Consider the following 12,716-nt stretch of genomic DNA (forward strand, 5'->3'; position numbering starts at 1 on the left):
GCGGTTTGGTAGAACCTACCACTGTTAAATTGGCCTGGTATTTCTTACATTAGTTACTGTGCATTTACATATTGAGCTTGCAAAGTTCTGTGCTATGTAAATACAAAGTATATACTAAAAATGACTTATTATTATTATGTTCTTAGCTATTAATTACTAAGTACTTACCATATCTTAACATAAAGTGCTACTCCTTATGTCCTTGGATTGGTTTGTCTTCAAAACAAATGTGCAACAATGTTCACCTGTAATATTGAGTCATATTAAAATAACGATGCTTTCTGGACTCTAATCCTTCAACAGAAATTGGTAATAACGTAATGTTTGGTTCATGTGAGGACTTTGGTATCCCTGCCACATCAGTCAAAGGAACACTCCCTGACGGAGTATAAAGCAGACATTCCAACACAGACTTGCTGTTTTAGGTATCACAATTTTATTACAAAAATTAGATTTTTTCATCTTTCAGTGCTGCCATGCTTTTAGCATATAACAATACAGTATAAAATCTCAACCCAAAAGGAGGATAGGAAAAGCAGATTTCTTTTTCGTCGATGCTTTTTGCAGCATTTTGGACTATCATGCTGTTTTCTGTACATAGAACATTCCTTGGAAAGTACAAACACCTGCCGAACACACTACTGTTTCAAACAAAACTGCCTTGAAAACGCGCCGACCGCTAGTTGTTTTTAACTGTAATCGCCCAACTGAACTATTACATGTTGTGACCGTAATCAACGTAGCTTCCAAAATCAATAGTTACATGAAGAAATAAACGCACAAGAACGGGTACACTGCAAGTGATGAATGAGTTTCGAGATACTTCAACAGCCCAAAGGCACCCAGGCTTGTAACATGTTGGCAATTAGTAAGTTATCATTCACGCATACGCACTCGCAACCACACGAAAAAACAAAAAACTTCAAGCAGGTGGAGAGAAGAAAGAACCAATCGTGAGAGAAGAAAAAATAACACGCCGTAATGTTTTCGTCCTCGTTGTGTTCTACATTCTTTTCCAGCTTCCACCATTGTTCACAGTGAGTATCCCAGGAATAGGGGAGGATTCTCGTACGGTTCTGAGGGGGAAAAGGAGCCTATGTGATTTCACAAATGTGAGGTAAAACTACACGGCTTCCAAAACTAAAAATGGGTCGTATGATCCGCAGATCGTATGATCAGAGTAGGAAGCCTTTGCTGTTTTGTGTCAGGTAGGCTAACTGTCCAGTAAGGCATCACTTGCCCAGCAAAAGATCAGAAAAGACAGTGCCTTCAGAATGAAAAAAACTGGGAATAGAAACCATCTCAGACCTTCAAAATCCAGACAAAGGAAAAATATTTCTTTGCACGACCAAAAAAACAAAACAAAAAAAAGCTCAAGTGTTCACAAGAATTCATTCAAACATCTAACAAAAATGTTCCAGATGGTGGTGGTTGTTTGTTGTTTGTCTCCGTATCTTCTGAATGATGTTTGGAGATGACTGATTGGATGACTGGTTGACTTGGAAAACTCCAGTTTCTTGTCAACTTTGTAATTCCCATGTCGATCAGTTCAGTTGGCGGCAAGCCTCGAATGTCCATTTGGATGCTCCTCCGTAGATCTCAATGCTGGTCTCCAGCCAGGAGAAGACATTGCCCACTTGTGCTTTGCTGCTGCACGTTGCCAGATTATAAATCTCGCCTACCGTCAGCTTTCGGTCCCAGATGTGGAAGTTTGCCATGTCACCCACAAACGCTTGAGTGGCATCAAACCCTCCACCGAGAGTGTCCTGTTGGGAAGCAAACCAATCAAATCACCGTTAGAATGTCTTCGGCGTTCCCAAAGCGTTTGTGTTCTTTATCAACCTACTCGGGTTTCATGTTTTCAAACGATTGATCTCAATCAGCCAAGCAATGCTAGGTTGACAATATCATCATGTTGGCATTGTATGGCTGAACTTCCTCTTCAAGGATTTCCTAGAAGGCTTTTCTGCCCTTGCTTTTGGATGCAAGAGGCAAGCTAAATAAGGCCTCTTAATAAGGTTATGGTCATTTGAATGACATAATTGTTTTATTCAATGCATTCAATGCTTTGAATTTTATTGCTGTTTAATACAGAACAGAGCAGTGGTGGTATGGGATATTACAAAATAATATGAGATTAGTGGAGCCTCAGGCTAGTGTGCAAGCTGTGGGGAGAAAAAAACCCTTCTTTTCCACCCTAATCTGAAGCTAATATCCTATCCTGTTTTTGTTATTAGCCCCATGAACAGCGGATGAGCTTGTAATATCCTGCAGCATTACAGCCGACAAGGGAAACAGAAAAAATTCCACATACTGCTTCAATCAGTGTGACAAATTTGGTGTGACGGCTAGGACTGTATGCAGCATCATTTCTTCAAGCTCGGATTCCCTTTACAGAATGCAAGACAGTGAAGGTTAAAGAAAAGCGTTCCTACCTGCTCTTGCCCCAACACCAGCACTCCTTGTGGTTTGATTGGATGATACGGGGCCAGATTTTCCCCACTGCCCCTCATCACCCCGTCCTGGAAGGCCTCCCACACGCCGTCACGGGTCGTCCAGGTAACACAGATATGATGCCATTTCCCGTCGTTGATCAGAAACGGCAGCTTAGCAACCTAAAGCAGAGTAAAAGTGTTTTCCTGGTGTTATAGTTGCATACATTCCAGTAACAGTGAGGGAATGAGGAGCCCTCAGTTTGGCTGTAGAAACCCATGGAAGTCTCAGCCACTGTTGGCCTTTGACCCTCTTTTCTATGTCTGGAATCAAATTTTATTCTCATTGTAACATGAGTGATCTGCACATGTGACGCTATTACTCTACAAAACCAACGTTCTCTTCGTTGATTTATAGTGAACTTGTCCAATGCAGCTCTTCTAGACATCTCAACCAATGAAAGCCCTCCTAGCAGTCTTAAAAAGATGGCTCTTCAAGGGTTCCTCAGTAAAGAAAATGATACTATTTAGAACAATTTCATGCTTAAATGGTTCATTGCGTGATGAAATCGTTCCACACATTGATGGAGAATGTGTTCTATATGGATGGTTCTATAGAGAACCTTTTTGAAAATGGTTCTACATAGCACCAAAAAGGGTTCTTCTGTTGTTAGGATGTCAGGCTTGTAACTACAGAAGAGCTCTGTTGGTGGTATATAGAGCCATTTTCAAAAAGGTTCCGGACAGAACAATATACAACATGCTTTCCATCAAGCTGAAGAACCGTTTCATCATGCAGTGAACCATCATGGTTCTAAATAGAACCATTTCCTTTACTAAAGAACCCTTCTTTTTATGGACTGTAAGTCTTAATGTGGTCCATGCTCACAAACATGATGAGTGTTTACCTTGTCATTGATGAGAATCTCCATAGGGTTGCTTCCCCATTCTATAAGAACCAGCTCGTTGGCCTGACCAGGAACGGCGTAAGAGAATGGGGTTCCCACTCCTGGAGACGCATTGGATTTAATCCACATGCACACGGTGAAGGCGTACATCTCTGGCAGGCTCTTTTTGACCTTAGCATACATATAGTTGGTCCTGAGGGGGAACGTCAACTGGAATTTGTCCAGTGGTCTGTTTTCCTTCTGACCTGTAGGCGAAAAGAATGAATCTCTTTCAGAAATAAAGGTACTGAACTGTCATTGGTTTGCTACCCCTCTTCTAGGACGGTAACTTCAAGGGCACATCAAGGGTACCTTCAGTTAGGAAGCATATTTGTATCATAATCTATTGCGATTATGTTTTTGAAAATGACAATGACTAATCAATCACCTCTTCTTGCCTCCAGGCCTATTTTATTGTTGTTTTTTTTTAAAATCAGGCTATGAAAAGGTACAAATATGAGCTTCTCTTTGAGGTACATAGCTGAACCTTCAACTAATGAACAGAAATGCACATGCACAGTTCCCTTTGCCTCCAGTGTAGACAGCATTGCTCTAAAATGTCTTGAATACGTCAGTGTAATCATAAACACTGTGATGCATTTGAAGATGTGCAGTCAAATCGCATGTTTTGTTGGTTTTCGAAGCGAAAATAAGTGAACACATCCTCTGCACACACCCTCCTCTAGATATGGCGTTTTTCTGGAGGTTATAGCGCCAAGTTTAACATATTGGAGGGAAAAGAAAACATGCGGCATAAAATAAGAAGTCTTTTTCCCTGGCAGTGGGTGCCAAAACTTTTGCACACAATTATGTATTGCACAGAGTAAAATGTCTAGTGTGGACTGAATGCCAATCGTTGCTGTCGGATCAAAACCTCGTATCTCCAAAACGGTAACTTTACAGGAGAAGGTAAATACTGACCCTACTGTTAATGTAAGTCAGTGGAACCAGACGTTTATCCAGGCAGCGTTAGATGATTTCTGTTGGTCCATTCATCATGAATCATCCCTCACTCCCTCCCTCCCTGCCACCCTCTTTGACGATTATTGTGCCATGACGCACGTGCAAGGGCACAAGGGCTCAGGGACTGGGACAGTATTTGTTTGCTTGTTTGTTTTTTACGGTGTAGGGGGCGGAGCATGCGCAACACGGCTCACGTTCTGGTTTGTCTGACTTAATCCCACCCCTCCAATGCTGTACACATAACTTGCAAACCATTGCACCTCCACCTCCACCCATCCCCCCCCTCCTCCTCCCTGAAGCCCGTTTGTCGTAGAGCCGTTTTCTCCCATCATCGTCGATCTTATCGAGACCTGCCTGCGCCTTTTCGTGGTGCCTGGAGTGACACACAAACAAATAACCCAAAGAAAAAGCCTCAGAGTTCCGCGTTCACCTTTCTCCAGGTCGGTGATGCGCTGGTGCAGGGAGGTGAGGGTGGACTCGACGCGCGCGCGCTGCTCCGTGTCGTTGCGCAGGCCGGGCTTGGCGCCCTCCTCCAGGCTGTTGACGCGGGACAGAACCTGCTTCTCCAGGTCGTCGATCTTACTCTGGAGCAGATCCTTCAGACTGTTGGCCTGGACGGAGCTGTTGTTGCGGCTGAATTGCTGCGGAGGAAGAATGCGGCATTAGTTTTGCAGTCATTTCTGCGCAAACTGCCCCCCCCCCCTCTCCATTTTCGCCGAGGACACGGAGAGCAGCCAGAAAGCGGGATTAAATGCTTTAAGGGCTTTAGTGCCTCACGTTGGCGCAGAGCGCTAAATCTGTTAGCGTTAGACCGCGGTCTGTCCTCAGGTGGACGCGCTCCGGATTAGCGGGTGGGCGCAGCGCCGCTAAACTGAGCGGGGATTTAGACGCGAGACTGTCTCGAGTTACTTCCAGACAGCAGGATGACCAACACCGGACTGCTGATGCCCACTGGGCTTACTTGCGAGTTTTAACCAAGGAAAAATGTAAACAAATGTTTTTTTACAAGTTAATAAACCATGAATAATAATAATAATAATAATAATAATAATAATAATAATAATAAAATCTGTTTTATAAATAGATCAATAAATCTATTTTTTTACATTAAACATTAAAGATGAACTTTATTATCATTAGCTAGGTAAACTTTCTTTTAACAAAAAAGTGTGTGTGTGTGTGTGTGTGTGTGTGTGCGTGTAAAAATTTATAAAAGAATCAACAAAATAAGCAAAACTGCTTCAGATGAAGCCAGTAAAGCGCAGGAAAACTCGACGCCCTACTTGCTGTGAAGGGAGAACTTCCCTGGATACTTTAAAGGAAAACGCGCAGCGAGGAAAGTTGGGAATTCCCCTGCGGACTAAAAGCTCATCCACCTACCTCCAGGTTTTCCAGCCTCTGTTTCAGCGACTGTAAAGTCTGGGACAGCTGCGTTAGAGTGTCCGTTGGCCCCCTGGACACATCCCCCATGGTGTTCTTGGAGCCCGGCTCCTTCCTCCTCCCTCCTCCTCCTCCTCCTCCTCCTCCTCCTCCTCCTCCTCGCGGCTCCCCCGCTTCGGGCGCGCTCTGGCTCTCGCAGCGCGCGAGTTTGGAGGTGAGCTCGCGGATGGTCTCCTTCTGGTTCATGATGGTCTCTTTCTGCTGCAGCACGGTCTCCCTCAGCTGCATGACCGTGCTCTTCAGGTCCTCTCCGGGCACGCTGTTCTGTAGCGTGGCCGCGCACAGGTCCACGTCTTTGGGCACGGACGTGCAGATGAACTGGGTCTGGCCGAAGTCCTGCGCCCAGCCCTCGGCCAGGAAGCAGCAGCACAGCGCCAGGAGTCTCCAGCGCGCTCCTCTGGCTTGGGCCTCCATGCTGGCGCTGCTTTCAGCACCGCGGAGCTGTCCGTTGATCTGGAATCCTGCTGAAAGCGCGCGACTGCTTTATATAAGCGCGCGCGCTCTGCGGCGAGCCGGAGGGGGGGGGTGTTGGGGGGTGCGCTACGTCACGAGAGGGAGGAGGAAGAGCAGGAGGAGGAGGAGGAGGAGTGAGGAGGGTTTCTTTCACGGTAAGATGGAAAAGAGCGGCAGTGCCAGCAGCTGAAAGCGTCTCGGCCCCGCAGCACAAGCGCATATTAAATATTTCATAGCGGCTACCATTTGTCATTTCTCGCCTCTGTGTTTCGGTCTTTATTTCCACGCGTGTTTTACCTGCACAGTGTTGCAGAGTCGAAGTTGAACTGGACTTCAGCTGCACTGAAAACAGTGACGTGTCCAGATCTCACTTGGCTCACACGTGTACAACCACCTCCTTGTATCTGCACTCACTGTTTATCAGCTCCACTTGTAGTTCTGCGATTACAGACTGTGATTACAGACTGTAGTCCATCTGTTTCTCTGCATATATACTTTGTTTCCCTCTTCTTCATGCTCAAGACCCACACACGACCACCACAGAGCATGTATTATTTGGGTGGTGGGTCTCTCCTGTGCCCAGCCCTCAGCCAGGGAATATAACTGGAGTGTAAATTCTTTCATACTCCGCCTAATATTACCATCACTTGTCACAGTGACACTGATTTGTATTTGACACAGACTCGCTCATCCGTGTCTTTATGGACCTGCTTTGTGCACTGGCGCGCAGTGACGTTGGAGCAGGAAGAGGCCGTCCCCAAACTGTTCCCACAAAGTTGGGAGCAGGAAATTGTCCAGAATCTCTTGGTGCTGAAGCTTTAAGAGTTCCTTTCACTGGAACCCAACTCCTGAAAAACAACCCCACACCATGATCCCCCCCTCCACCAAACGTTAAACTCGGTACAATGCAGTCAGACAAGTACCGTCTCCTGGCAACCGCCAAACCCAGACTCGTCCATCGGATTTCCAGATGGAGAAGCGTGATTGGTCACTCCAGAGAACACGTCTCCACTGCTCTAGAGTCCAGTGGTGGCGCTTTACACCACTGCATTCCACGCTTTGCATTGCGCTTGGTGATGTAAGGCTTGGATGCAGCTGCTCGGCCATGGAAACCCATTCAATGAAGCTCTCTACGCTGTTCTTGAGCTGATCTGAAGGCCACATGAAGTTTGGAGGTCTGTATTGATTGACTCTGCAGAAAGTCGGTGACCTCTGCGCACTATGCCCCTCAGCATCCGCTGAACCCGCTCTGTCATTTTACGTGGCCGACCACTTCGTGGCTGAGTTGCTGTCGTTCCCAATCGCTTCCACTTTGTTATAATCCCACTGACAGTTGACTGTGGAATATTTAGTAGTGAGGAAATTTCACGACTGGACTTGCTGCACAGGTGGCGTCCGATCACGGTACCACGCTGGAATTCACTGAGCTCCTGAGAGCGACCCATTCTTTCACTAATGTCTGTAGAAGCAGTCTGCAGGCCTAGGGGCTCGGCTTTATACACCTGTGGCCACGGAAGTGACTGGAACACCTGAATTCAGTGATTTGGATGGGTGACTGAATACTTTTGGAAATATAGTGTATATGATAAAGCCTTCTGACAGCATATCTAGGGGATTCTAGTAGTTTGTCAAGATTAAGTTGATTAACATGAACACGCTTTGGTCATTTTAGATTAAACGTGGACTTTCCATGTTTTACTTATGATATCTTGTGACTGACATATTAGCACATAGCTGACCCTGTAGCACTTTCACAGTGACTCAGTAGAGAAGCTCATTTAGACCTGCTGATTTGGCTTCTGCTGGTATTCACAGTTATTTCCAGATTTGTCCCATCTATTGGAAATCAAACCGTGGTTGGTTGATTCTACTGACACATTACAATTACGCTGGTTAATCTAACATGATAGCACTTCTCTTCAGCTTTTAAAGTCCCAGTCAGTCGACGAGCTTGCTTCGCTGTATTTACCTAGATAACAGAATAAAAATGTCCGAATGCCCAAATTTCCGCTGGACGTTTGGAGAAAATAACCCTTTCGTTTCTCTCCAAAACCTAACAATGAAACAAGATAGTAGTGCAATACTTTGAGTTAATATACAAGTATGATTCTGTTGAATATGTACGCAAATATAGCTGATAGAATTTCAATTATTGTTTGTTCCCCAGTTTGATCAGTTTAACTCAACCAGCTCAGAACCTTTCAGCATTTGTGGAAGGCAGATACTGGAGTGAACAGGTTCAAGGTGCTCCACGTTTGTAATGTGCCACCATTGTTATTGTAATGTCTGATGCAACGAGCATTCATCTCACAGATTCAAGTTCGCAAACATATTGAGCGCTTGTAAAAATGTGCCTATTACAACTTTAAATAAATAATTTAGTCCTCAGAATGAGAGTATTGATCATGCAGGCTACTGTTCTTCCAGTAATTGATGGCTATTTTGTCAACTACCCAAGCCTCGCTAATTTCGTCAACATCTGAAGACCATCACAGGAGGAACAACTTGAATTAGCAACGAACACATAATTGCCAGATCAGATTTGTTATTGATCTCAAACAGCTGGCAAAAGAAAGTGGTAGCTTGCGATCAATGTGTGGACTCAGGATAAATTCACCCTGCAGGGCACAGACGTTGAGTAAGACTAAAAGGAGGACAAACGGTGAAGGAGAGCTTTTTGAAGAAGATTTGGTTTGAAACAGAACCATGAAGCGGAGGTAGCACACCTACATGTAAACAGAAGCAGCAGCGTTAGCTTTGCGATCGCTCTGTCTTTCTTCGGTGGCGCTCAAGGCCCTCTGAGTCACCCGAGTCACGATGCTTATGAGACTCGTCCTGAAAAGAACCAGAGATGGATCTGATTTGATTTGCGATATGATTTTAAAATTTCCCTTTGTGCGTAATTAGCCTTGCGCCTCATGGGGACAGACGATGCTGATCTTTTATGATCTAATGTGGGAAGATGCAGTTATTTGGGGAAGAGGTACACTGTTAAAAATGAAGATGCCCAGATGGGTTCTTTGGTAACCCTGACACCAGAACTGCTTTAGGCTTTTGGTACTCCGAAGAACCTTTGAACGGAATTCTAAAATGAATTCGACCTATTTTTCAAAATGCATAATTCAGTGGTTAAGATGTAAACAAAGTCACTCAGAGTGGTTTGATGCGCAGTGCAGAGAAACTTACTGACTCCAGTGATGGTGATAGGAATCGAGGATTATAATAGTGATGGACTTTGATTTATTATTGAAAAAAGACCAGGGAATCTATGCGTATGTCTTTATATACAATGTTAGTAGTGGTGAAGTGGAAAATCTGGAAATGTTTTAGGCTAAAATCTTAAAACAATGTCTCAGACATCAAAAAACTGTAAAAATACAGTAATTTAGTTTATTTACAGCACTCACACTGTATTATACAATGACAATACTGTATCACTACATACTCTAGGTTATCATATATGCAGTGCACAGATATGTGCTCTAATGTGCATTCACAGCTGTCTAAGGACCCTTAGTTTTATTACATTATGTAGTACAACATGTAAAGATCTTGGCAAATCTGTCTAGCTAGATTTTGATAGCAAATTCCAGAATTTTCATAGAATAGGATAGGATAGACTTTTATTATCCCACTGGGGGAAATTTGCATTGTTACAGCAGAAAACACAGTAAGCAGATAAAGAGCAGTAAGTACAAAGTACTAAATATAAGATATACTATAGAAATAAATAAATAAACAAGGCGTCTATAAGCAGAAAAATACAAAAAATAAAAAATGAATTAAGAAACTATACAAATGTACAGTTTACACATCCAGTTGTGTGGATATTGCACATTTCTGAGCAGCTAATGACTGGATATTGCACAGAAACTGTAGATATTGCACAGTAATGATTACAGATATTTCACAGAACTTGCGTATGTATTGCACTTGTACCATCTATCAGCAGCAGATACTGCACATTAATTAGAGGTAGGATAAGATCCAGGTCTGTGTGGTGCTTGTGATAGAGTGCACTATGATAGAGTGAGGTGTGAATCCAGTGTCCGTGCAGACTATTATAGAACAATTACAGCAGTTATACACTAAGACTACATTGGTGGCAGTAATCAAATATGTATAATTTAGAACATTACAGGATGAATTAGTTACTGAACCATCACGGTTGGAATAACGAAACATGTAAAATGCCTTTAAATGTATCTTAGAGGTCAGAACGTCATCCCCTTACAAAGTTTTATCGCAGTTCTTTAACCGAAGAGCAGCTCAGCCAGTTAACAAACACTAATGTCCCCAATATGCTTAGAAAAATATCAGCTAATTACTGTAAATCTGACGTTTTTTATTATTTGACGAGGCTTGATCTGCTTCTTGTAGAATTCTTTACAGCAGTCTGTTCTGCGGTGCAGAACTTCCACTGTATATTTACACCAGTAACTACAGTGTACTAACCGATACATGTTGTGGGTTTTAGAAGCATTAATATGTATGTACGTACGTACATGAGCATGAAAAGGTTCTGTCACATTTATAGAACCATACATCCCAGCCAAGAACCCTTGAGGAGTCTTTGTTGCTGAAAAGGTGCAACAGAAGGAGCTTTGAGCCATCAGAAAGTACAGCTGAACAGATATAATAGACAGATTCAGTCACAATCAGCTCAGACAAATAGTCCGTTCATGATCAGATTAGGGGGATTTCCCTGAAAGCTTTATTCAATATACTGTGCTTTTAAAACTGGGATATGAGGGCCTCATTGGCCAAATGCAGGGCCTAAATAACTTTTATTCAAGTTTGCTAAATTTGGAGCCGCAGCACACAGCTTACCAGTAATAACCAGGGTTGCCAGATGGCTTTTATAATTTCCAAAAAAAATGTCCTTTGTCCTTCACCAGCCAAAATCTGCCCAGTTTGATGGGCAGCCACCAAAAACAACATCATGGTGTAATATTAAAGTTTACATTCATTTTTGATTGAAGTTTCTTATTGAAATATGCAGAGACGTTCTGTCAAAAATACAAGTTTGTGAGTAAAAGAGATGTTTTATTATGATTGATTTATTTATTGTGATATTAAATTTGATGGAAAGTTATTGTTGTGTGTGCAGAGTTACGCATTTAACCTTTTTAGAATAGAATAGAATAGAATAGAATTCAACTTTATTGTCATTGCATATGTCGCAGGTACAAATAAACGAAATGCAGTTTGCATCCATCCAGAAGTGCTTAGCAGAAATATAAATATGTATGTTACAATGTACAGTAAGTATAGTATATACAGGTTAAAAATATGAGGGGGGTATGAACATGAAGGGGGTTATACAGGTTATAAACAAGAATGTACAGGTTATAAATATGAAGGGGGAAATTATAAAGTACTATGAACAGGTTATAAATATGAAGGGGGATAAGTATGTACTTATGAACAGGTAGAATATTTACACAGTATATACAATAATGGGCAGTATATACAACAGATGTGAGTGCCGGTAATTGGTGTTGAGTGGTGTTTAAGTCTGTGTGTTATTTTTTACCATGCTTTTGCCAGTCTTGACATCAAAACATATGGGAAGATGTCTAACGCGGGAGACTTTTGATACAGAGTGTATCAGATCTAATGTAAATGTAATTAATTATGAAAGTTACTGTGCAATTAAATATGTAATTATCTAGCAACGTTTGAATAGTTAAGCAAAGGAATACATTTTAATTTCTATAAAATGAAAAATCTCTACCTTAAGGACTTTTCGGACTGACCTGTTTGATTTTGGACAGGATGACAGGCCTGTTACTGTATTATTGAGTACAAACACTGCAGGTCCCCCATCATCCGCTTACGCTAAGGTCCAACTACTTTGGCATAACTCTGTAACAGTTACGTAACCCAAGTCCATCAACGTTAGAAGGAAACATTATGCGCGGTGATTTGGTTTTAGCTCAGGTGATTGACTTTCCACCAGTTGCACTCCCTGATCAACAGGAAGACACACGCTTCAGTTCAGGTCCATAATGCAAATTGCACCTGTTCTTTTTGCCCCCCCCCCTCACTTCACACTGACCACTGCTGTTTTGGCCCAGCTTGGATTAAGGCTCCTTCCTAGCTGACATAAAACAAGATGTGTAAAGTGGAATTAAACTGGCAGGAAAAGAGCTTTATGGAGTTTAAGCCCAGGACGTAACCCCACAGGTTTCCCAGGGCCCTATTACAACACAGGCTGAGTCCTTTATACTTTTTATCTCCCCTCAAAAAAACAAAACAAAAAAAAAACAACAAAAAACAAAAAAAACAAAGGCGAATGATTTGATTTTAAAGCTCCTCGGATCTCCTTTCGGCTTGTTAAAGAGGTATACAGTGCTCGCTTCAGAGTGATGTAACTGTCTGGATGTTGTGTAACAGCTGTCAAGGCTGCTCTTCCGTAGGTTCACAGGGAAACAGTTGGGAAACGGCCGTGCGTACGGATTTGAAAGGGGAGTTACAC

General features: G+C 42.8%; 1 protein-coding gene across 1 annotated transcript; it reads right to left on the reverse strand.

The window, feature by feature from the left end:
- Positions 1-413: 413 nt before the first annotated feature.
- Positions 414-6,256, reverse strand: nptx1l (neuronal pentraxin 1 like). Its single transcript, XM_017712000.2, has 5 exons — positions 5,723-6,256; positions 4,773-4,983; positions 3,341-3,585; positions 2,436-2,615; positions 414-1,766 (listed from the first exon to the last, which is right to left on the reverse strand). The coding sequence occupies exons 1-5, from the start codon at positions 6,194-6,196 to the stop codon at positions 1,545-1,547; spliced, it is 1,332 nt and encodes a 443-aa protein (XP_017567489.1). The 5' UTR covers positions 6,197-6,256; the 3' UTR covers positions 414-1,544.
- Between the last annotated feature and the right edge of the window lie 6,460 nt (positions 6,257-12,716).

The sequence above is a fragment of the Pygocentrus nattereri genome, chromosome 14 (assembly GCF_015220715.1).
Source record: "Pygocentrus nattereri isolate fPygNat1 chromosome 14, fPygNat1.pri, whole genome shotgun sequence".
NCBI lineage: Eukaryota > Metazoa > Chordata > Actinopteri > Characiformes > Serrasalmidae > Pygocentrus > Pygocentrus nattereri.

Excerpts from the sequence above, each read along its gene's own strand:
- nptx1l (XM_017712000.2), bottom strand. The coding sequence starts at position 6,196 with ATGGAGGCCCAAGCCAGAGGAGCGCGCTGGAGACTCCTGGCGCTGTGC. Across the intron at positions 4,984-5,722 it reads AGAGGCTGGAAAACCTGGAG|CAATTCAGCCGCAACAACAG; the intron begins GTAGGTGGATGA and ends CTTCCTCCGCAG. Across the intron at positions 1,767-2,435 it reads TGGTGTTGGGGCAAGAGCAG|GACACTCTCGGTGGAGGGTT; the intron begins GTAGGAACGCTT and ends GCTTCCCAACAG.